The 25,624-nt window shown below is 36.2% G+C and overlaps 1 protein-coding gene across 5 annotated transcripts in view; it reads left to right on the top strand.

Annotated features, from left to right (window-relative positions):
- The window catches only part of Stpg2 (sperm tail PG-rich repeat containing 2), a 272,154-nt gene that overhangs the window by 13,049 nt on the left and 233,481 nt on the right, over positions 1-25,624 (top strand). For all 5 annotated transcript variants that reach the window (XR_011371903.1, XR_011371904.1, XM_070022306.1 and 2 more), the window contains 2 exons: positions 1,909-2,021; positions 2,830-2,935. Coding sequence is in view for 3 of the 5 variants with exons in the window: in XM_070022306.1 (XP_069878407.1) it covers positions 1,909-2,021; positions 2,830-2,935 (219 nt within the window). In the remaining 2 variants the exon portion in view is untranslated. The remainder of the gene's footprint in view (positions 1-1,908; positions 2,022-2,829; positions 2,936-25,624) is intronic.

The raw sequence follows: 25,624 nt of genomic DNA, 5'->3' as shown, positions 1-25,624 counted from the left end.
GTGTGTGTGTGTGTGTGTGTGTGTGTGTGTGTGTGTGTGTGTGTGTGTGTGTGTGTGTGTGTATTGCTCTCCTTATGTGTTACAGAACAGCTTATTTTAATTTCAGAAAGCTTATTTTAGTTTTTATTCTTAGTTTGATAATGTGCTGGACTTCAGAATCATGTATCACTAGCCTTCCTAGTAATGCCTTTGATACATTGCTTTGTAAGACTGAAACAAGCTGAATGTTTATAACAAGGAGAGGGACATAATAGTCTGTTCTTTGTGTTAATTCATTAGAAGGGATCAATAGAGATCAACAACCCAAGTGCATTGAAACCATGTCCAATGCTGGAAAAATATCTAGAAGATAATGAAGATCAATCCTTTCTATTTGTATAACACAACGTTGCCTGGGCTTTAATTACATTACAGGCACGAAAGGCAATTATAACAATAAATGATGATGTTAAAAGCTGAAATATCAGTATCACTTGTCTTTGCCTATTCAGGTAGAAGACCTCACATCTCCGGAATTTTCTTTGCTAGGTATTTCTAGAAGTCCCGAGGGCCTGTGTCATCCATGCTCTGGACAAGTCTGTTTCCTTGGAGTATGGCTGCTGCTGGGCCAGGCACCGCTTGCCAGATGGTGCTTTCTGCTGGGCATTTATTTCCGCCAGTGTTCTCTACCGCACAGCAAACCATTATGCTCTATTACAAGGCAGTGAAAGCAGTACCAGCTTTTATCCATGCTTTCAACAAAAGAGTTCTCTTAGACTCTTCATGATAGCTGCTTTGCATGTCACTAGATAGAAGTATAAATCCAGTGGGAACAATCTACTAGGAAAGTTTGTTCCACAGAAAATCCACAGTGTTTGTTATTGCCCTTCTTGTGACACCAAATAAGGGTTGTCATAATCAGCTGCTTCCCATAGAAGTAGTTTTCACATCTATCTTCTGATTGGTTTGCTTTATTCCAAAGCATCCCCGAACAGTCCTACCTGTGATGACTTCTCTGTGCTCAACTCTAATATCCGGCTTTACTAGCTTCTTTTTGGATTTTATTATGGCATCTCAAAACATTTAGGAGGGGTTCCTATCTGACTAGAAATCACTGCCTCCTCAGTACTGAAGAATCATACTTATCTCCAGTTATTATTGTCTTCCCCGGGATGTTAAAAACTTCCAGTGATAGCTCTTTTCTCCTGGTACAGGAGCCTTTTCCACTTCTAGTCTGCTGTGCTATGTCTTATTAAATTTGTTAGTCTTTGGCACGTAAATGATTCCTTCTAGTTTCTGACACTGATAATTGTGATTATTTTATATGCTTCCTTTGAAATGTTTGGGTGAGGCAGTGGCAGGTATGGGTTTGAACTGAAATACTTTTGTTACTAACATTGCTATTTATTGCATTCATTTGATTGGAATGATGTTCAGTTACACAGCTCTTAAATAGTAATAGCTCCAAAGAACACTTGCTACATTTTTTATATAGTTAAACATATATGTTTATGTTAGGGGGATTTTATTCAATGTATAGTAAATATTTTAATAAAACTTATTTTACAATATAATTTATAAACTTAGTCTTTCAAATGAATTAAAATTACTATGTAGTTTATTTTCTACCATTAATTAAAATTATTTTTTCAATAAAAGAGTTTTTAAATAATAATTAAGAAAGATTTGGGTTAATACAATTCTTTCAAGAGAAACTATTGTTTTTATAGTGTTACTCTTCACTATTTTAGCTTAGCAAAGTGCTATAACATTTTAGGGTTCTTATATTTATTTGTGGATCTGTTAATGAACAAAGCATTCACTAGTGGTACCCATGAATCCATATTTATCCATCCTTTAGCTTTAGACTTAAGACATTGTTTTTATAACTTAATGAACTTACGCTTCATCTTTCCTTTTTTGTTTAAGGATGCACCCAGAGCGTCTCTAAAATACAAAGGTATACATTTTGGGACTTCTTCAAGTAGACAGTTTTTACCTATACAGCCAGGTCCTGGGCCTGGACAGTATGATATAGTCCAGTAAGTAATGATAACAATAAAAAATGCATAGCTTTAAGGTAGTTCTTACTATATAGTATAGCATTTTGTTAATACCGCCTAGACTATTCAGTTAGGAAAGGAAAATTAGTATGAAAACCTCCAAGATGTATTATGTTCTAGAGCAACCCTTTTGACTGATATTGTTGTCTTTATGAGCCAGATTCTGTGCCACCCATTGTATATGTATTCCTCAGTTAACGCTTACAATAAGTCTTTGTGTAATTATATTGTTTTAGCTATAATATCAGTGAAAAATTCTAGGATCAGAAAGGATAAATAGCATGTTCAGAATAATACAATGGTAGGAGTAAATACTAAAAAATCCTGTCACCCACTGAGAGAATGCAAAGGAAGGAATGACATTTTCTTTTTAAAAAAGGCTCTTATGTAACTGTAACCCCTCTGTATATTACCTTTATAACAATTAAAAAATGTCCACAGGGGAAATCAGCAGAGTTACAATAGCCTATATAGACTTCCTTTGGTGAGTAAAGTACACAGAAAACTTTTGTTAGCTTTTAGGGTCAATTCATGATGTGTCACCTTTTGTTTTGGTTTTGGAATCATTGTTCAAACAGTTTCATAATAATGCTGTGAACTGGAAAAAGAACAACTAGTTAAAATAAGAAATGCATTTTTATAAAAATTTGAATATATTAGTCTACCATTAGATTACTATTACATACTTCTAAGGCAGGAAATGTTGCTATAAATGTTCTTCTTGCTTAAGCAAATATTGACATATGCAAAATTCAGAAATTTCCATTTCTGTCTGCATTTTCCAAAGGGAAAAGACACTCCATTATGAAAATGTTAATGTGAAGAAAGATCACCAAGAAAGTTGTGCCTCATTTCTCCCACGATTTTTTGACTTAATACAGGAGAAAAAAAGGGTAAGTTGAAAAGTAGCTATTTTTAATTTTTCCAGGTTCTAACATCATTGAGTTGATTACAATAAAGTTCCTTAAGATTTACTTAGTCTGGTGGCTGGGCCACTCAGCAAGTATTGCAGAAGTGATCTTTGTGTCATTTTGAACACTTCCTGTCATAAGGAACTCACAACAACCCTCTGAAGTTTTGTTGTTTCAGCAGTAAACCACTCTTCTTTCTTAAGATGCTCTTCTTAATCTCACCTAAATTTCTCTTCCTCTGCCTCCCTTTTGTTCTCCCTTCCCTGTAATTCCTTTCAATATCTTTTTATGTACATTCAAGATCATGCATTTTCTTTTGAAGTCACATAAAGCCTTCTTCAATTTGTGAATCTTTCTTGTTTTTACATAGGGTATCTAAAACTAAGAATAGCATTCTGAGTGTAGTCTGACTGTAGAATTTCGATGGTGGAATTTTGTAGTGTGATAGAATTCTCATCTTCAATAGGTTATTAGAATAAGCCTATATATATATATATATATATATATATATATAATATATATTCCATTCTTAAAAATGTAGCTACATTTCAGTTTATTCCTTAGAACTTAAAGACAAACACTTCTGATAAAATTATTATAGTATCTTTTATAATGTAATGAACTCTATAAGAGGACTCATGACTGACACTTGTTGCTACTGCAACGTAATATAAAATATTTGCAATTTATTTTGTGTCATTAAGAAAACAGTAAAATTCCACTAGGTGGCGCCAATTCATTGGCTCTTTATTGATATAACATCCTTGCTCACATTAAAACAATGTTCCAAAGGAGGAGGCTACAATGCTTGATAAGAAATGTACTCATTATCTTGCCCATGTAATTGTAACCCCTCTGTACAGTATGTTCACAATAAAAAATAAAAAATCAAACAATGTTCTACAAGAAATGTATTCACTACGTTATGCATATAACTGTAACCCCTCTGCACATCACCTTGACAATAAAATTAAATTAAAAAGAATACATTGTAAATTAAACCAAATAAAGCTATTGCTTAACCAAAAATAACTCCAAAATAGAACCAAAACACAAATCTTTTGATGTGACAATATAAAAAATTTTACCCTGTAGTCTATTTGAACAGATACAAGTGAGAAATTTTAGTTTCAAAATTCTTCCTGATGTAGGTAGTATGGAACTATGTGTTTAAAAATTTTATTCAAGTGTTTAGTTGTACATTGTTTTTTCTACTAATTTATCTATATAAATCCAGTAAGTTTGTTAGTATCTTAAATGTTGCATTTTAAAATGTAATTTTAGAGAAGAAATTATTCTCTGGGTCAGCATAAGATAACATAAGAATAATTTACTAATATCAAATAGATACTAAATAGAAAGTGTTAGCTTCATGTAATTAAAATTATGCTTTAAAAAAGCATTTGGGGAGGGGGAAGGGTTATAACAAAATGCTTAAATAAGGATACAGGTTGACCCATTGTAACAATGAGATGTACAAGACACTATGTTGAAAATGAATGTTACAACTTGCGGGGGGGGGGGTGTGGGGGTGGAAGGGAGGAGTTGAGGAAGTGGGGAGGGAAAGGATGGTAGGGGAAAACCAAAGGAGGGGGTAACGTACTCATTACCTTACTCATGTAACTGTAACCCCTCTGCACAGTATTTTTACAATAAAAACATAATAATAAAAGAAAATAAAGGCTTGAGACATGCTTTAGTGGTAGAGTACTTGCCTACCAAGTATAAACCTCTGAGTTTTTTAAAAAAAGGTGTGTGTGTGTGTGTGTGTATGTGTGTGTGTGTGTGTGTGTGTGTGTGTGAGAGAGAGAGAGAGAGAGAGAGAGAGAGAGAGAGAGAGAGAGAGAGAGAGGAAGAGAGAGAGAGAGAGAGAGAATTTACAAGACAGAAAAGATAAGTCTTTTTGACATTTTCAGTTTTCACTTATGGGTAAATTATTTTATTATTTCTGATGCAAACATTAGCATTTTCATGTATTGTTGCTAGTATTTAATAGTTATTAAGTTACCTGAATGCTTGGGTTTATAATAGGCATCTGACAATTTCTTGAAGCTACTAATATATGATGATGATCTTGAAAGAGCATGGCTCAAGGATGGCCAAAGAATTAATTAAGACTTATTCACAATTGTATACATTTCCCCAACACAAAATAATTGTTCCTGGAAGAGTTACTGCATCCAAAAGTTTGAGTGCATTTAAGTTAGTTTTCAAAGAGAAGATAAAAGATTTCAAATGAAATAGGAGAAAATGATTGAATTATTAAAAAAAAAGTAATTGGGTAAAATTATGTGTGAGAAGAATGAAGAAGTTGAAATAGTGATTGCTTCAATATCATTAACTATTGCATGGTGATTCAATTTCTTTTGGAAGAGTTCGGAAGAGCATCCTGACTAGTATCAGAAAATTTTTCATGCAGAAGTCACATTCATTCATGATTTAAAAAAACTATAAAAAGAAGAAAGCCTTGTTGGATTTCTTTATGGTTTAGTGATGAAGAATTAAAGTTTTAGGATCATATTGCATTTAGTTTCTTTCTCTGTCACATATTAACTCTGTGACATTGAGTTATTTTTCCATTCCAGTCCTCTAAGATGTAAGTAATAATATCAATAAAAGGTTCTTCCATCAGATGTGAATAGACACATTCATACACCGCCTAAAATGGTGTATGATGTGTATGAATGCTTAGTAAGTGATATTTCTTATTACTTCTCATTTAATGAACAGCTGAACACTTGCTATATGCTGTGTATAGAAATAATAATAGAGAAAAGTTTCCTAAATTAAGGAACCCTTTCACACTCTTCGCTGGAAGATGCAAGTATTTAAATAAGTATTCATTTAGACCCAAATACATTGAAGTAGGACATCAGAGGAGATCCCCATTGACTCAGTGAAGTCAGTGAAGGATTCCAGTATATGTTTGTCATTTTGAAGACTGAGTGGATGTTTATCAAATGGAATAGGTGATGAAGATGTATAAAGCCATGAATGTGTGAGAAAGCATTTTTACCATTTGTAGATGATGATGAGTTTGTAAATATTTTAAGCATGTGCTTCATGAACAGCTTTGTAATTTCAAAAAGCTCAGAAAGTCAGCAGTGAGTCAAAGTCAGCAGTGAGTCAAATGGGAACTGAAGAAATGAGAGCGAAAGAGACGAGGGTTATTGATTCTCAAATGAATGCCTGTATTACTAGGGAAATGGAACTGGAAATGAGAGAAAAGCGACAGATAGTTCTTAGCATTGGTGTTTTTTCTTTCTGTGCTAGTACTGGGGCTTGAACTCAGGGCCTGGGCTCTCTCCCTTAGTGTTTTTGCACAAGGCTGGCACTCTACCACTTGAGCTGTAGCGCCATTTTGGATTTTGAATGGTTAATTGGAGATAAGAATATCCCAGACTATCCTACCAAGGCTGGCTTTCAGTCTCACATATCAACCTCCTGTGTAGCTAACATTACAGGTGTGAGCCACCGTTGCTGGCTCAGTATTGATTTTTATTTTTAGGCTCCCAAGAACTTTAATTAGTACATATATCGATTAGGTATTACAAAATATCCAATTTACACAGTTACAGATATTAAAGAATTTAGAAACATAAGAAAAGAACAAGTCTTTAACATTAGCATTGATTTTAAAAATTTTTTCTTGGCACTTGTAGAGTTGAACTCAGTGCCTGGACGCTGTCCCTGAGTTCTTTTGCTCAGCGTTAGTGCTCTTCCACTTTGAGCCACAGCTCTACTTCCATCTTCTGAGAGGTTAATTGGAGATTAACCAGCTCAGGCTGGCTTTGAACTGTAATCTTCAGATCTCAGCCTCTTGAGTAGCTAAGATTATAGATGTGAGCCACCAGCCGCAGGCAGCATTGGTTTTTATCTAGTGATTAATTAGATGTGGGAGGATCAGTCAGAAACAAGTATTGATAATGACTCCCAGGTTTCTCATTTAAAATTCTGTGTGAGTAGTGTTTTGGGAAGTTAGAGAGAAAATATAGACAGCATATTCCATTGTGTGTAGGTGTGTGTGTGTGTGTGTGTGTGTGTGTGTGTGTGTGTGTGTGTGTGTGTGCGCGCGCGCGCGCGCACTTGCGCACGTGCATGCGAGCATGCGTGCACACACACACATTTGTGGAGAATCAGATTATTTTAAGTTTTATTTGCTAAATAGTCTATATATGGATTACCAGCAGTGGCATCTCAGAGCATGAATGGAGTCAGCCATCCGATGAGACAGGGAACACCCTAGCAGAAAGAATGGCTTGGAAGACTACTCTATTTTTTAAATTTACAAAGTAGAAACTATGGGGATTTCTACTTCATAAGACTGTTAATGAAATACAATAATGTAGATGAAAGAACTTATTGCACTTAAAGTGTTACATAAAGATTATTTGAGTGACAGAAGCAGACATTTTTCATTTATTTTGGTGCATTGTTTTTGAAGCAAGGAGTAGCGAGAGTGATACAACAACCTTATTTTTTTTAAATTTTTTATTGTGAAAATACTGTACAGAGGGGTTAAAATTACATGGGTAAGATAATGAGTACATTTCTTATCAAGCATTGATGCTTCCTCCTTTGTTTCCCCTTCCTATCCCTTCCCATCCCTTCCCGCCCCTTCCATACCCCCTTTCCTACCCCCCCTCCCGCCACCAAAGTTGTAAAGTTCGTTTTTCGACATAACGACTTGTACATATCATTGTTGCAGTAGGTCCACCTGTATCCCTATTTAAACGATTACAACAACCTTTATATGAACAGAACTACCATTTACTGTATTTCATCGTGCAGTTCCTTTTGAGTTTGCTAAACTTGGAGTGGCTCTATTCTCTTTTCCTTTTTAAAAACGATTTTCTCTAAAAATAGTTATTGAGGTAGTAAGTGTGTGCATATGTGTGTACAATGTGTGAATGTGCTCCTTTGAATTGTGATTTTGGGGGATTGCCTGTTAATATCAAAATTTCTATTCAGATAGTCCAATCCAGCCATCTGATTTTCTATGATAATAACTCATCATTTCACAAATGAAGTAATATGTTATCTTTAATCTTAAAGTAAAATTAATAATATATTTTATAAGCTATAGAAGCTTCTTCAAACTCAATTAAGATTATTTACATTGGAGAGTATTTCTAAGGTTTATTTATTCATGAAGAATGTAAATAAAACATTTATGGTTTTAGAAAGGTTGTATGGGTTCCCAATCTCATATATGCTAATTTTTCTAAGTATCAGTTTCTATGGTTACTAGGTTTTCTTTAAGAGTTTAGTATAATGTAGTACTGATTTTATTCTGAAAGGACAACAATGTAAGTTATGATTCTTGAGTTATTTATGTCTTTAGCATATTTCAAAAGGAAAATGATCTCTATATGTTTTTATAGCTATATTTGGATTTTATAAATTGATCTCTGTAAGTAAACATCCTGTTTCAGAATCTAGAGTGAACTTCAATTTAAAGGATCTAATGACATTTAATAATACTTTAAAAGTAACAGTTTGGGGAGATTAATTTTGATGATAAAATCATCTGTGAAATCATCTATGAACGTGGCAAAGCAGATTTATGGCAGGAAAGATTACCTTCTGTGTTTCACATACATTGTGTTGGTGTGTCAGAAGGTGGACTTGATAACTTGTGACTCAGTAGAGAAATTGAGGGAGCTAAATTCTCAAAAGTACTGGCAAAGGTTATTTTAAAAGGCTGGGTCTAACCAGTAACAGTATTATTATCTGAGAGTTGATGAAGACAAGTCATAAAGAGTAAGTGTGTGAGAGGAAGTGAGAGCAATACCAGCGTAGGCCTAATGAATGTGTGAAACACTCATCTTTGCTTTTCAAGCTGAACCTGTTAGGTCATCCGTCAGTCAAGAGAGGCAGGTAGTGACCATTAGGTGGACTCATTAACACTCTGCAGCCTGCTTGTACAGAGTGACTCACATCTGTCTTCATTAGAAGTTTCCTGGTTGCCAGTAGTGAACAGATGGGTCATTATTACAACACTGCCCTCTGGGCTTACCTGGAGGACACACAAAGTCGTCTCGCACAACACATAGCCACATTTACCTTCTTGCCATGGGAGAAAAGTTTTTGGAGTAGTGGGGATTAAGACACTCTTATCCAAGAGGTTGCCCAAGGAGATTCACGTTTATCAACAGTTCATACAAAAATAATGTTTTGGAGAAGGAAATTATTTTAATGCATATTTTAAATGGGAAAACTAGATTATATTTGAATTATAAATTTGCTGTAGGTTGGTATAAATTTTAGTCAAATCATTTGAATTGAATAGTATACTTAAAGACTTTAAAAGAGGCATAATGTTTAATAAGTATGATTATTACTGATGATGCTTTTACAATAAAAATTTTATGTATTTCAATGCTTCCTTTGAAAGATTTCTTGGACTTTAACAAGGACTGTACCTTGTAGCTAGCATGACTAAATTACATATCTCTCTATCTCTACCTATGTGTCTGTCTGTCTGTCTAATCATCATCTTTTTTTCAGTCTGATTTAAATAAAAGAAAAATCATGCTTGTACACTTTTACTGTTGAATTGTGTCTTTAAATAGACTATTTTCCCCAATGGTAGCCAGCACTTTGTAAGAGGAGATTAATTATATTCAGTGTAAATACTGAATGTAAATGATGACATGATATTGAGTGTACATTTAATTTATCTTTACACACCTAATTGTATCCTCCCCCCATATCTTTAATCTACAGAGAAGTTTTTGTGTTTATTAATGTGGAGGGTTACCACAAGGGCAGGTTACCTGTATATACTTAGAACACTGAATCATTAAAAATACTTTTGGAAGTGGTTATTCTTCACATAATACTATAAAACATTATTTTAAATCTATCATTCTATATTTAGAAATTTGGAGTCTAGAGTCCCGAGAATGAGAGTATTTAGCAATCCTAAGAGTTACTTTTTCCCCCCTTAAATACAACTAGTAGGGAATTTATTTTTTAATGTAATTTTCATAAAGAAATATAAAAGCTTACAGATTGTATAATAACATTAAAGGAATAGTGTTATTCTTAAGCAAAGATATTTTTGCCTAAAGAATCTAATGAGAAACTATGGGAACATTTTTTAATAGAAGGTATTTCTTTATGGAGCTATCAACTCTCTTTCCAATTGAGGAGCAAAACAGGGTATTTAAGGATCATATCTGAGAAGAAATTCAAGTTCTCTCTCTGAGGTAAGGGTTATTTTCTTTTGGGAAAGGTGTCCTTTATTGAGCCTTCATATACCCAGTGGTCTTCATATACCCAGGGGTCAAAAAACAGGCTATAAAGCACTTGTACAATACTTTTTTGGGGAGCCAATCCTGGAGTTTGATCTCAGGGCCTGGGTGGTGTTCCTGAGTATTTTTTTTCTCAAGACTAGTGCTCTACCATTTGAGCCATAGCTTTACTTCTGGTCTTTTGATAGTTAATTATTAGGAGATAAGAGTCTTACAGACTTTCCTGCCTGGGCTGGCTTCAAATCTCTATCCTCAGATCTCAGCCTCATGACTAGTTAAGATTACAGGTGTGAGTCACCAGTACCTTGCACAATACATTTCTTTATACCAACATAATTCTCACAGAAACAGTTGAAAGTGACATAACACCTATTAGTAGTGTGATAATTCTTTGTCCTAGAAGTTGCTTTCTGATTTAACTTTTATTACACTTGCTTGTTGGTTTTAGGCATATAGAATTGATCAAAATGACATATAACAATTTTTCTGCAAAACAGTTCTGTGCCAGCAAAATTCCAGAAATGGAGATGTGATACAAGTGGTACAATGCCAACCTTGGGAGAAAAAGTCAAGCATGAGCTACAAAGCTCTGTGTTTAAGCTTCAATGTATCTTTCTTTTATTATGGGTCACTATTTGTAAGACGTTTTGGCGTCTCATTGTACTGCTAAAACTATTAAAAAACTCCAGGTAATTTTATTTTGGAGGTATTTATTGATACGTACTGTATTAGACTTTGAATCTGAGAATGTTTAAAGTTCAGGCATATCGAGTATATATAAAAGGACAAGAGTCAAAGTGGCAAGCAAAACCTTAATATTGTGAAAATAATTTTTATCTTGAGGGTTTTCTGAAAGAACACAGGGAATCCCAGGGGTCACTGAAACAAACTTCAGGAACCATGACTGCAGTGCTTTTGAAATTAGAAGTAGCAATATTTTGTTTGTTTATTAAATGTTTAGGCCAGGCAATTAAATATATGTTAGCTATTAATTTATAGCAAAGATTCTCATCTATATAGTATAAAGTTATAGCTTTGAATAGGACAATTTTTAAAATTTTTAAAGTAAAATTGTGGTGTGAACACACAGTAGTGTTGTAATTGGGAATGAGAATAGGTTTTCTAACTATACCTGTTAGAGTTACAGTGACCTTTAGAGATATGCTGGCATTTGCAACTCTTATATCAAATGTCTTCTAACATTTTACTGTCAGCAGGGAACATGAGAATTGACTAGTTTGAAATGGCAGTCTTAGGAAAAGACATAAACTTTGAAATATCCATAACTACTTTTAATGTCAAAAAAGTCACACATGGCTATTCTCATTTATTTTAAATTTATTTTTATCATCACTCCAAAATTTCAAAGTTGTTGTTTTCAGGAACATCTTTTATCCCTTTCTAATTTATTTAAAATTGACATATAAAATTACATTTATTTACTGTGTAAAGTGATGTTTTGAAGCATATGTATATTGCTGAATGGTAAAATCTAGGTAATTAACAAATGTATTACCTAATAGTTATCATTATCGTAGTGAAAGCACGTAGAGTCCACTCTCCTGACATTTCCTAAGAATAAAATGTAACATCAGTTATAATCATCATGCTTTACAAAAGATCTCATGAAGACATTCTTCTTACTTAACTAAAAATATGTACCCTTTGACCAGCATTTCCTCCCTGCTCCCTGACCCCCTGTAGTACACCTGTAACTAACATTCTACTCTCTTTCTATCACCCTTCTACATCCTACTTAGAAGTGAAAATGTACAGTATTTTTCTTCATATGCCTGGCTTATTTCATTTACTATCATGCCCTTTAGGTTTATCTATATTTTTTAAATGACAGGATTTCATTATTTTTTATTACTGAATACTAGACAACTGAAGTATTTTAGTTATCTATTCATCCATTAGTAGACATGTAGGTTATTTATATGTGAGATCTTGTGAATAGTGCTGCAATAGTCATGGGAATGCAGATTTTTTTTTTTAAAGCATACTGATTTAATTTCCCTTTGTTCTCCTTAATGAGATTTCTGGCTCAGAAGATAGTTCTATTTTAAATAGAAACATCATCACTAAGGCTCTCCACAATGGCTCTATCAATTTATATTTCTGTCCTCCATCAGGGTTTTCTTTCTCTGTATCCTTATCTACACTTGTTCTTGTTTGTGTGTTTGACACTAGACATTCTAATAGGAGGTGATACTGTGTAATGGTTTTAATTTCTATTTCTTTGATGATTAGTGAAGTTGTGTGTTTTTGCAAATATTTGTGATCCATTTGTATGTATTTAAAAAATGTATGTTTAGCCTTTGTTCATTTCAAAATTGGATTATTTGGGATTTTTCCCCTCTATGTTTTCTACTGGTAGTTTCTTAGCTTTAGGTCTTAGATTTGAATCTTTAATCCACCACTCTGACTGGTATGGATTTCTGTGATCTCAACCTCCTTCCTAGTTGGGATTACAGACATAAACCACCACACCCAGCCTTCTGGATGTTTGTTGATACATACACACTTAAGGAAATATAATAGAGTATAAATTACTTTGTAAAACCAACAACTCATTGGGAAATAATGATTATGCTTAGACAGCCTGGATCTTCTAAAGCTTACAGCCATGAAAAGATTTAGGAAAGAAGTGACTCCCCCCCCCCCCATTTTTGTTCACATAAATCAAGATAAATGATTGATTGGTTGATGACAAAAAATAAATACATTTAAAATAACAAGATTTTTTTTTATTTGGTCATGGAGCTTGAACTTTGGGCCTGGGCACTGTCCTTCAGCTCTTCAGCTCAAGACAAGCCACAGTACTACTTCTGGTTTTCTGGTGGTTAATTGGAGATAAGAGTCTCGTGGATTTTCCTGCCTGGGCTGGCCTTGAACTATGATCCTCAGATCATAGTTCCTCAGATCTCCTGAGGAGCTAGGATTACAGGTGTGAACCACTGGTGCTTGGCAATAAAAAGATTTTAAAAAATAATCAATAAATTTACTTTCAGCATGATTTCAACCATCAAAACTGAACTTGATGTTCTCATTGTCAATAAACTTTCTAAAGTGTTTTAGTGATGAACATTGATGCAAAACTTCTCAACAAAATCTTGGCCAATCGACTTCAACAATTCATCCAAAAAATCATACACCATGATCAAACAGGATTTATTTCAGGGATGCAAAGCTGGTTCAATATAGGCAAATCAATTAATATAATTCAGCATATCAACAAGAGCAAGGATAAGAACCACATGGTTATCTCAATAGATGCAGAAAAAGCATTTGACAAGATCCCCTTTATGATGAAGGGAACATTACTCAATACAATAAAGACTGTATATGACAAACCTCCAGCTAGCATTATACTTAATGGTGAAAAACTAAAGCCATTTCCTCTTAACTCAGGAACGAGACAAGGATGTCCACTCTCTCCACTACTCGTCAATTTAGTATTAGAATGCCTAGCTATAGCAATAAGATGCAAACATAAAAGGGATCCAAATAGGGAAAGATGAAGTAAAACTCTCTCTCTTTGCAGATGACATGATCTTGTATTTAAAGAATCCCACAGACTCCACTCCCAAATTACTCAAGCTGATTCAAAACTTTGGCAAAGTAGCAGGGTATAAAATTAACCCTCAAAAATCAATGGCTTTCCTGTATGCCAACAATGAGAAAAGCGTGGCTGAAATCAGGAAAGCAACTCCATTTGTGATAGCCCCACAAAAAATAAAATACCTAGGAATTAACCAAAGAAGTGAAGGACCTTTATGATGAAAACTGAAAAAGGAAATCAAAACAGAACTTAGTAAGTGGCAAAAACTCCTATGCTCCTGGATTGGAAGGATCAACATCATGAAAATGGCAATACTTCCCAAGGCTATCTACAAATTCAATGCAATACCTATCAATATTCCAACCTCATTCTTCAAGGAAATAGAAGGGGCAATCCAAAAATTCATATGGAACAATAAAGGACCCTGAATCGCAAAATCAATCCTTAATATAACAGTGCTGGAGGAATATCAATACCAAATTTAAACTCGGCTACAAAGCCATAGTAATCAAAACAGTTTGGTACTGGCACAAAAACAGACCTCAGGACCAATAGAATGGAATTGAAAGTGAACCCACAGACCTATAGCCATCTAATCTTTGAAAAGGAAGCTAAAAAAATAGAATGGAAGAAAGACAGCCTCTTCAGCAAATGGTGCGGGCAAAATTGGTTAATCACTTGTAGAAAACTAAGGCTAGATCCATGTATATCACTCTGCACCAGAATCAACTCCAAATGGATCAAATGGAGTTAAAGCAGACACCCTGAAAACATTACAGGATGGAATAGGAGAAACCTTAGGTCTCCTTGGCACAGGCCTAAATTTTCTTAAAAGAGACCCAGAAACACAACAGATCAAAGAAAGGTTTGACAAATGGGATTGCATGAAAGTGCAGAGCTTCTGCATGGCAAAGGACATAGATAGCAAGATCAATAGAAAGCCCAGAGATTGGGAGATCTTCACTAGCCATACAACGGACAAGGGTCTCATATCTAAAATATACCTGGAACTCAAAAAATTAAATCCCCCAACAACAAATCCTCAAAGAAACAACTACCCAATAATAAGTGGGCTAAAGACTTAAAGAGAAACTTCTCTGAAGAGGAAATAAGAATGGCCCATAGACACATGAAGAAATGCTCAACTGCTTTAGCCATAAAAGAAATGCAAATCAAAACAACATTGAGATACCACCTCATCCCAGTTAGAATGGCTATAATCAAGAACTCTAATAACAACAGATGCTGGAGGGGATGTGGCCAAAAGGGACTACTGTATTGTTGATGGGAGTGTAAACTTGTTCAACCACTTTGGAAAGCAGTATGGAGGTTCCTCAAAAGACTCCACATAGAGCTCCCCTATGACCCAGCAATCCCACTTTTGGGCACTTACCCAAATGATCACAAACAAGACCATACTAAAGCTACCAGCACAACTATGTTTATCACAGCATTATTTACCACAGCTAAGATATGGAACCAACCCAGATGCCCCTCAGTAGATGAATGGATCAAGAAAATGTGGTATATATACACAATGGAATTCTTTTTTTTTTTAATTTAATTTAATTTTATTTGTGAACATACTGTACAGAGGAGTTACAATTACGTGGGCAGGATAATGCGTACATTTCTTACCAAGCATTGCAGCCTCCTCCTTTGTTTACCCTTCACCTCCCTTCCCAGCCTCCCCCCTCCCCCCCAATCCCAATCTTCTCCTCACCCCCAACCTGCACCAACGTTGTAAAGCTCTTTTTGGAATGACAACTTGTACTTCTCATTGTTGCAACAGGTCCACCTGTATCCTTAAACAACTGGATTTTCCCCATCTCCTCCACAAGTTATACTGACATCAAATATAGTCAAACAGAGGTTATACTGTGGGGGACGGACATACAAAGCAACAAAGAGATAATCTTATAAATGCATTAGAAACACATGCATGAAAGAAAAAAACATTAAAATACACATCTAAGGGTTCATTTTCCTGACATCACATTATCTGACCTTTTCTGCTTGACTCATACATATACTAGATATTACAAATAAGGGAAACCATGGGACCTATGTTTCTTTGGGCCTGGCTTACTTCACTTAATATAATTTTTTCCAAGTTTTTCCATTTCCTAACAAATGGGGCAATGTCATTCTTTTTGATGGAGGCATAGAATTCCATTGTGTATATATACCACATTTTCTTGATCCATTCATCTACTGAGGGGCATCTGGGTTGGTTCCATATCTTAGCTATGGTAAATAATGCTGCAATAAACATAGTTGTGCTGGTAGCTTTAGTGTGGTCTTGTTTGTAAACTTTTGGGTAAATGCCCAAAACTGGGATTGATGGGTCATAGGGGAGTTCTATGTGAAGTCTTTTGAGGAACCTCCATACTGCTTTCCAAAGTGGTTGAACAAGTTTACATTCCCACCAACAATGAAGTAAGGTTCCTTTCTGTCCACATCCCCTCCAGCATCTGTTGTTGTTAGAGTTCTTGATTTTTGCCATTCTAACTGGAGTGAGGTGATATCTCAATGTTGTTTTGATTATGCATTTCTTTTTTTTTAATTTAATATTATTTTATTTGAGAACATACTGTACAGAGGGGTTACAATTACATTGGCAGGATAATGCATACATTTCTTACCAAGCATTGCAGCCTCCTCCTTTGTTTACCCTTCACCTCCCTTCCCAGCCTCCCCCCTCCCCCCCACCCAATCATACCCCCCTCCCCCCCCACACCGACATTGTAAAGCTTGCTTTCACATGACATTTTGTAATTCTCCTTGTTGCAACAGGTCCACCTGAATCCTTAAACGACTTTTTTGTCCCCATCTCCTCCACATGTTATACTGACATCAAATAAAGGGAAAGCGGGGGTTACACTGTGGGGGAGGGACATACAAAGCAATAAAGAAATAATCTTATAAATGCATTAGAAACACATGCATGAAAGAAACGAAAACATTAAAATACATATTTAAGGGTTCGTTTTCCTAACATCACATTATCTGACCTTTTCCGCTTGACTCATACCTATACTAGATATTGCAAATAAGGGAAACCATGGGACCTATGTTCCTTTGAGCCTGGCTTACTTCACTTAATATAATTTTTTCCAAGCCTTTCCATTTCCTAACAAATGGGGAAATGTCATTCTTTCTAATGGAGGCATAGAATTCCATTGTGTATATATACCACATTTTCTTGATCCATTCATCTACTGAGGGGCATCTGGGTTGGTTCCATATCTTAGCTATGGTAAATAATGCTGCAATAAACATAGTTGTGCTGGTAGCTTTAGTGTGGTCTTGTTTGTATACATTTGGGTAAATGCCCAAAAGTGGGATTGCTGGATCATAGGGGAGATCTATGTGAAGTCTTTTGAGGAACCTCCATACTGCTTTCCAAAGTGGTTGAACAAGTTTACATTCCCACCAACAATGAAGTAAGATTCCTTTCTGTCCACATCCCCTCCAGCATCTGTTGTTGTTAGAGTTCTTGATTTTTGCTGTTCTAACTGGAGTGAGGTGATATCTCAATGTTGTTTTGATTTGCATTTCTTTTATGGCTAGGGATGTTGAACATTTCTTCATGTGTCTATTAGCCATCCTTCTTTCTTCTTCAGAGAAGTTTCTCTTTAAGTCTTTCGCCCACTTATTTATTGGGCAGTTGTTTCTTTGAGGATTTGTTGTTGGGGGGTTTAATTTTTTGAGTTCCAAGTATATTTTAGATATGAGACCCTTGTCCGTTGTATGGCTAGTAAAGATCTTCTCCCAATCTGTGGGCTTTCTATTGATCTTGCTAGCTATGTCCGTTGCCCTGCTGAAGCTCTGCAACTTTATGCAATCCCATTTGTCGAACCTTTCTTTGATTTGTTGTGTTTCCGGGTCTCTATTCAGAAAATTTCGGCCTGAGCCAAGGAGACCTAGGGTTTCTCCTAATCCATCCTGTAATGTTTTCAGAGTGTCTGCTTTGAGTTCAAGGTCTTTGATCCATTTGGAGTTGATTCTGGTGCAGGGTGATATATAAGGATCTAGCTTAAGTTTTCTACATGTGGTTAACCAATTTTGCCAGCACCATTTACTGAAGAGGTTGTCTTTCTTCCATTCTATTGTTTTAGCTCCCTTATCGAAGATTAGATGGCTATAGGTCTGTAGGTTCATTTCTGGGTTTTCAATTCTATTCCATTGGTCCTGAGGTCTGTTCTTATGCCAATACCAAGCTGTTTTGATTACTATGGCTTTATAGTAGAGTTTGAAGTTTGGTATTGATATTCCTCCAGCAGTGTTCTTTCCATTGAGGAGCGTTTTTGCTATTCGGGGTCTTTTATTGTTCCATATGACTTTTTGCATTGCCTCTTCTATTTCCTTGAAGAATGAGGTTGGAATTTTGATAGGTATTGCGTTGAATTTGTAGATAGCCTTGGGAAGTATTGCCATTTTCAAGATGTTAATCTTTCCAATCCAGGAGCATGGGAGGTTTTGAATCAGTTTGAGTAATTTGGGAGTGGAGTCTGTGGGATTCTTTAAATACAAGATCATGTCATCTGCAAAGAGGGAGAGTTTTATTTCTTCTTTCCCTATTTGGATCCCCTTTATGTCTGCATCTTGTCTTATTGCTGTAGCTAGGCATTCTAATACTAGATTGAAGAGAAGTGGAGAGAGTGGGCATCCTTGTCTTGTTCCTGAGTTAAGAGGAAATGGCTTTAGTTTTTCACCATTGAGTATAATGCTGGCTGTAGGTTTGTCATATACAGCCTTTATTGTATTGAGGAATGTTCCATGGATTCCTAATTTTTCCAAAACCTTCATCATAAAGGGGTGTTGGATCTTGTCGAATGCTTTTTCTGCATCTATTGAGATAACCATGTGGTTCTTATTCTTGCTCCTGTTGATGTGATGAATAATATTAATTGATTTGTGTTTATTGAACCAGCTTTGCATCCCTGAAATGAATCCTGTTTGATCATGGTGTATGATTTTTTGGATGAATTGTTGAAGTCGATTGGCCAAAATTTTGTTGAGAAGTTTTGCATCAATGTTCATCAAAGAAATGGGTCTATAGTTCTCTTTCTTTGATGAGTCCCTGCCTGGTTTTGGGATGAGGGTTATGATGGCTTCATAGAATGTGTTGGGTAGTGAGCTTTCTCTTTCAATTTCATTGAAGAGTTGGAGGAGTATTGGTGTGAGCTCTGCTTTGAAGGCCTTGTAAAATTCCGCTGTAAAACCATCTGGTCCTGGACTTTTCTTAGCTGGCAGGTCTCTTATTGCTGTTTCTATTTCAATGCTTGATGTGGGCCTGTTAAGCTGGTTTAACTCATCTTGGTTTAGTTTTGGCATGTCAATATTTGCTAGGAAAAGGTCCATTTCTGTCAAGTTCTCAAACTTATTAGCATAAAGTTTTGAGAAGTATTCCCTTATAATGTTCTGAATCTTGGTTGTTTCCGTGGTGATGTTTCCATTCTCATCTCTGAGTTTATTAATTTGGGTGTGTTCTCTCCTTTTTCTGATAAGGTTTGCTAAGGGTCTGTCGATCTTGTTAAGTTTTTCGAAGAACCAACTCTTTGTTTTGTTGATTCTTTCTATAGTTTTTTTGGATTCTAATTCATTTAATTCTGATTTAATTTTGATTATTTCTTTCCGTCTACTGGATTGGGGTTTATCTTGCTGCTCTTTTTCAAGGAGGTTTAGATGTGTCATTAAATTGTTAGTTTCCGATCTCTCCAATTTGTTGATGTAGGAGCTCAGAGCTATAAACTTGCCTCTGAGTACTGCCTTTGCTGTGTCCCAGAGGAGCTGGTAATTTGTGTGTTCATTTTTGTTGAATAGCATGAACATTTGAATTTCCTTTCTAATCTCTTCCATGACTCACTCATGATTCAGCAGTGTGTTGTTCAGCCTCCATGTGATACCGGACTTTCTTTGGTGGCTTTTGGTGTTGAGTTCTAATTTTATTCCCTTGTGGTCAGAGAGCGTGCAAGGTATAACTTCAATGTTTCTGAGTTTAGACAAGTTTGCTTTGTGGCCTAAAATGTGGTCTATTTTAGAAAACGTTCCATGTGCTGCTGAGAAAAACGTGTATTCTGATGCTGCTGGGTGAAATGTTCGGTAGATGTCTGTTAAGTCTAGTTGGTCTATGCAGCTGTTTAGATCTGCGGTTTCTCTGTTGAGTTTTTGCCGAGTTGATCTATCTAGTGGGGAGAGTGGTGTGTTAAAATCCCCAACAATTAATGTCTTTGGATCTATCTGGGATTTGAGGGAAAGTAGTGTTTCTTTGATAAATTTGGGTGCTCCATTGTTTGGCGAATAGATATTTAGAATTGTAATATCCTCCTGAAGGAGAGATCCTTTAATTAGTATGTAGCGACCTTCTTTATCTCTTCTCACGAACTTTAATTTGAAGTCTATTTTATCTGATATTAGGATTGCAACTCCTGCCTTTTTATGGGGGCCGTTTGCTTGGTAGATTTTGTTCCAGCCTTTAACATTGAAAATGTGTTTGTTTTTACGGGCAAGATGTGACTCCTGCAGGCAGCAGATAGAAGGGTCTTGTTTTTTAATCCAGCTAGATAGTCTATGTCGCTTAATTGGAGAGTTCAGTCCGTTAATATTAAGAGATAGGACTGAGAGGTATTTGGGAGTTCCCGCCATGTTATCCACCTTCTTGGGGGCTGCGAAAACTGGGTTCTTCCTATGGTTCTTGGATTCTTAGTTTGGGTGCAGTTTCTTGGCCTTTGTTGCGGTCTTGTTGGTTTTCTATGTGTAGGACATCTTTAAGAATCTTTTGTAGGGCTGGTTTGGTGGAGATGTATTGTTTCAATTTTTCTTTGCTATGGAAGGTTTTTATTTGGCCTTCAGTTATGAAGGAGAGTTTAGCTGGGTACAGTATTCTTGGTTGATAGTTGTTTGTTTTTAGGGCATGGCATACATCATTCCAGGCTCTTCTTGCTTTGATTGTCTCTGCTGAGAAATCTGAGGTGATTCTAATTGGTTTCCCTTTATAGGTGATTACCGTTTTCTCCTTGACAGCTTTAAGTATCTTTTCCTTGGTCTGAGTTGATCCTGTGTGGATGATAATGTGACGGTGGGATGTCCTATTCTGGTCTGGTCTATTTGGGGTTCTAAAAGCTTCTTGTATCTGAATAGGCCTATATTTTTGTATGTTTGGGAAGTTCTCTGCTAGGATCCTGTTAAACAAATTTCCTAGACCATTAATTTCTGTTTCTAGGTGCTCCTCTACACCCATTATCCTTAGATTAGGCCTTCTGATGGTGTCTTCCAGGTGTTGGATAGATCTATCATATTTCTTGGACTTGTCTTGGATGGTTGTATGTTCTTTCTCTATAATATCTAGGCTGTCTTCAATCCCTGAGATTCGATCTTCTGCATGGTCTAACCTGCTGTCAAGACTCTCTACTTGGTTTTTTATCTCTTTTCCTTCTAATTGGTCAGCTTTGATGGCTTCAAGTTCTTTGTTGAAGCTCTGTTTTAGGTCTTGTATGAATTTCTTTACTTCCTTAATTTGGTGTTCAGTGTTTGTTCTCAAATCACTTAGTTGATTGGTTATGGCTTCTTTGGACTCCCATTCCTTCTGTTGGGTTCCATTCAGCATTCCCTTTGTGGTCTCCCTGACTTCCTTCAGCTCTTTGTTAATGGATTCCATGAATGCCTTTAGTGATCTTTGTGTATTCTCTACCTGGTCTCTCAATTCCTGAATTACTCTTTGATTAGCTTCCTCCCGTTTGTGGGATTCCTGCAGTTCTCTTTCCTCCCTTTCTTGGGATTCCTGCAGTTCTCTTTGAGTGTTCTCAGCCTGCTCACGCCATTCCTCCTTTTCTCTTTGAGTATTCTCAAGTTGTTCACGCAAATCCTGTATCAGTTTTTGAGTAGCTTCCTCACACTTATGATATTCCTGTATAAACTTTTGGGATGCCTCCTCTCTCTCCCTTTCACGCTCATACAGAGTCCTTTGTAAGTTGTCAAACTTCTCATTTATCATGTTTGCCACCAGTGTTTGTAGAGCTATTTGGGAACTCTCCTCCGGATTGTTCATTATCTGATCTGGCCCCTGATTATCAAGATTGGGAATTGAGATACCCGGATTTGCCATTTTTCTTGTGTTTTTCCGGCTTACTCGGCTCATTTGAGATGAAAATAGCACCAGTTTTGTGCTAGAACACTATCTTAAGGCCACCATCAACCAACGTTTGCATTTATACAGTCAATAGTCTACAGATACAATCTAGTTCAACAGATACATCTATTCAACATCAAACAACTATATGTTAATGGGCTTCGAACCGCAGAGAAGAATTTGGAAAACCAGGAATTTTTAGGGTTAGGGTGAGATGTGGGTAAAAAATAGGAATAGATTGGTGTGGGGAGGCACAGGGAGAGTTAACTATGTCCTAATCTCAATGCAGGAAATAGGTTGGGTAGGATGCAAGTAGAGAGAGAGAGAAAAAGAAGAAAGGGAAAGGGAAATGAAAAGAGACCAGAAAAAAAAAATAGAAACGTAAAAGTTAATATAGTTGTGGAGATTGAAAGACCATCTATTTAGAGAGGAATGTGAATATATTGAGAAAACAGGAGGGAGATAGAGGAGATGTGAAAAACTTAAAAAAATGCTTAAAATCTTATATAGGTATAAAGAGGTAGTACTGCTATTAAGGAATTTAAGTCTCAGAGGTTTTGGATTGAGTAATAAATTTGTGGATTAAGTGTGTACACAATGGGGGATAGGGTCTACTAGTTAACTATGGGTTTATCTGAGGATGTGCAGGACAAGAGTTAAGTCACATACAGAAGAACAAAAGAGAGGAAAAGGTGACAAGGATAAGAAAGGGAGAAAAAAAAGATCAGAAGTTCAGTAGAGCTAGACAAAAAACAAAAAGATAATTAAGAAAGAAAGAAAAAGAGAAAGACAAGAAAAGAAAGGAAAACATACATTCACGTATTCCTAAAATAAAAATTATAAGAGGGAAAAAAATTGCTGGAGAACAATTATTTTTTCAAAAAAAGGCAAAAATTAAAGATTAATAAAAGTTTTAGAAAAGGAAAAAATTTTTTTATATATATAAGGTACCAAAAAAAGAAAAAAGAAAAAAAAGAAGAAGAAAGGAAAAAAAAAAAAGTTCTTTGATTTTTTTTTTTGATTTTTTTGGGAGGGGTGGGAAGAATCCTGTATTTCCCTTTTGTCTGTAACCAGCCTCTTGTTGGAGTCTCTGGTCAGCTTGAGGTCCTGTGGCTTGCTTGGTTTCTTAAGTCAGTTTGTTCGAACAGGCAGAAAAATGCTCTGCTTTACCCAAGATTTTGAGATCCCCCTCCCAGGTTAGTTTAAAGGGAGGGTGATCTGCTTTGAGAATCACAAAAGAGGGGTGATGAGGCTAGGTTCTGGTAGAGTTGAGGCCTTTCAACAAACAGTAGCTTTTCCCTGGGGCTATTTTGTGAAAAACTCACAGAGCCCAGCCTGGAGCCATTCTCAGGGTTTCTGTTTTTCAATTGATTGTGGAGGCTGCTAGAGGGAGGGGCAGCTTCTGGCTCTGGTTACCCAGTGAGGAAAGCCACTCCAATGGCTGGTGCCTGAGCTGGGTGACTTTTCCCTGGATGGAGCTGAGTCTGGCAGGTCACTTCGCCGTTAAGTTCTTGTGACCTGCTAAATGACTCGTTTTATTCCAAGGCCTGAGTTGGAGCTAGCAGCTCCTCCGAGTTGTCGGTATCCAAGATGGAGATCACCTGCGCTGGGGGGGGAGGGGTGGCCTTCCCTCCTCTGCTCCCTGAGAAGGAGTGAGGACGTCGGGCTTGTACTCACTCCGAGTCTTGGATCCTGGGCCGTCTCTGGTCTGCAAACTGCAGGATGAAGATGTCCGCTCCTTGTCGGTTCTTGCTTGTGTTGAGTAGAATCCTCTCGCCTGCTGCGTCTGGCTCCTTCATCCCGGACTCTGTGTGAGCGCTAAGGTATGGCCATGGCTGCGGTCACCGCTGCGACCCTGCTCCCGCCGCGGCGGCTGCTGGCAGGCGCTCAGATGTGTCTCCTTGTCTTGGCTTCCCCTCTCTTGTCTAACTCTCTGTTCTGTGATGGCACACTTGGTGTGATTCTCTGGCTTAGGACTGTTCACTGGAACTCTAAAACTGCTTTCTATGGGAGAGCTTGTTCAGATTCCAGCTTCTCCTCCGCCATCTTCCCGGAACTCCACACAATGGAATTCTATGCCTCCATCAGAAAGAATGACATTGCCCCATTTGTTAGGAAATGGAAAAACTTGGAAAAAATTATATTAAGTGAAGTAAGCCAAGCCCAAAGAAACATAGGTCCCGTGGTTTCCCTTATTTGCAATCACTAGTATATGTCTGAGACAAGCAGAAAAGGTCAGATAAGTTGATGTTAGGTGAAATGAACCCCAAGATAAGGACTCAAATGTTTTTTCTTTCTTGCTATTTTTAACATATTTATAAGATTATTTTTTTGTTGCTTTGTATGTCCCTCCCCCACAGTATAACCCCTGTTTTCACTGTATTTGATGTTGGTGTAATTTGTGGAGGCGAAGGAAAAAACAAATTGTTTAAATAGGGATAAAGTGGGACCATTGCAACAATGAGATGTACAAGACTTTATGTCGAAAAAGAAACTTTACAACTTTGGTGCGGGAGGGGGGTGGGGAGGCAGATGGGAAAGGATGGGAAGGGAAAACAAAGAAGGAGGCTTGATAAGAAATGTACTCATTATCTTGTTCATCTAATTGTAATCCCTCTGTAATGTATTTTCACAATTAAAAAAAGTGTGAAAAAATAAAGTGTTTTAGTTCTATTTTTCATTGTTTAAAAACTATATCTGCTAATTTAGATGACCTTCATGTGGGTTGTTTAAAGGTATAATATAAGATGTTATGTATATTCTTTCAGGCTGACATTGCCTTCCTTTTCTGCTCTAAACCATTTCTGATAATTTTGGCTAGAATATTATCAAAAGTACAGCCATACCGGCTTCCAGATATATAACATGGAAAAGGTTATGTCATTTAGTTATTTGTTTTTATCTGCTAAGTAAGCCTAATTGGCTCATTGGATTGAAATATTCTTTAGAATTGGGTATTATTATAAGGGCTATATTAGTACTTCTACTGAATGTTCATTCTAAGTTCATATTCTATAATATTTGCATCATGAAATTTCAAGCAAAACAATCATTTGAAATACAATTCTAGAATTTCCTTTTGTAAAAAGCCCACCTCACCTATATAATGGAAAACTATTTTAGTTTTCCATTATATAATTGTTTTCATTTGAGGAGAATGATGATCATAGAATCCTGGACAGATTGTTTAAAATCCTGAAGAGAGAAATCAGGAGGGAACATTTCCTCAGTGTGTTGATACATTGATAGTACCATGTTTGAATCTTGGGTCTTTTGACAACTATAAATGCTAACCTCCAAGAAAGGAATTGGATTTTGTCATGTTTCTGAATACATATTATACATTTAATAAAAAGAACCATAACTGATATTGATTGTCAGAAGCAATAAACTTATGAATAAATAAAGCAGTCATGTATATACCTGAAGGTAGAGGGAATAAATTAGGTAATTTGCGTTATTTGTGATTCACAGAAGAATGAAAATGATTCATGGATATTGCATCTTCTGAACTTCATGAATCTTAACACTAATGGTTGCCCTAGTGGAGATGAATATGAATTTGCTACCATTTCTACTGGCTTTTGTTGGTGTTCCTACAGATGGAGATATATTTTTCTTTTTTAGATATGGGTAACGGAATGTGACATAAGCTCTTTTCCTATTAGAGTAAATATTAAAGCGAGTTTTCTATAGATTTTGACAAATAACTT

Source organism: Dipodomys merriami, unplaced genomic scaffold (assembly GCF_024711535.1).
Source record: "Dipodomys merriami isolate MVZ:Mamm:240054 unplaced genomic scaffold, mDipMer1.0.p SCAF_15, whole genome shotgun sequence".
Lineage (NCBI taxonomy): Eukaryota > Metazoa > Chordata > Mammalia > Rodentia > Heteromyidae > Dipodomys > Dipodomys merriami.
The sequence above is the reverse complement of the archived record's forward strand: the minus strand, read 5'-3'. Positions and strand labels throughout refer to the sequence as shown.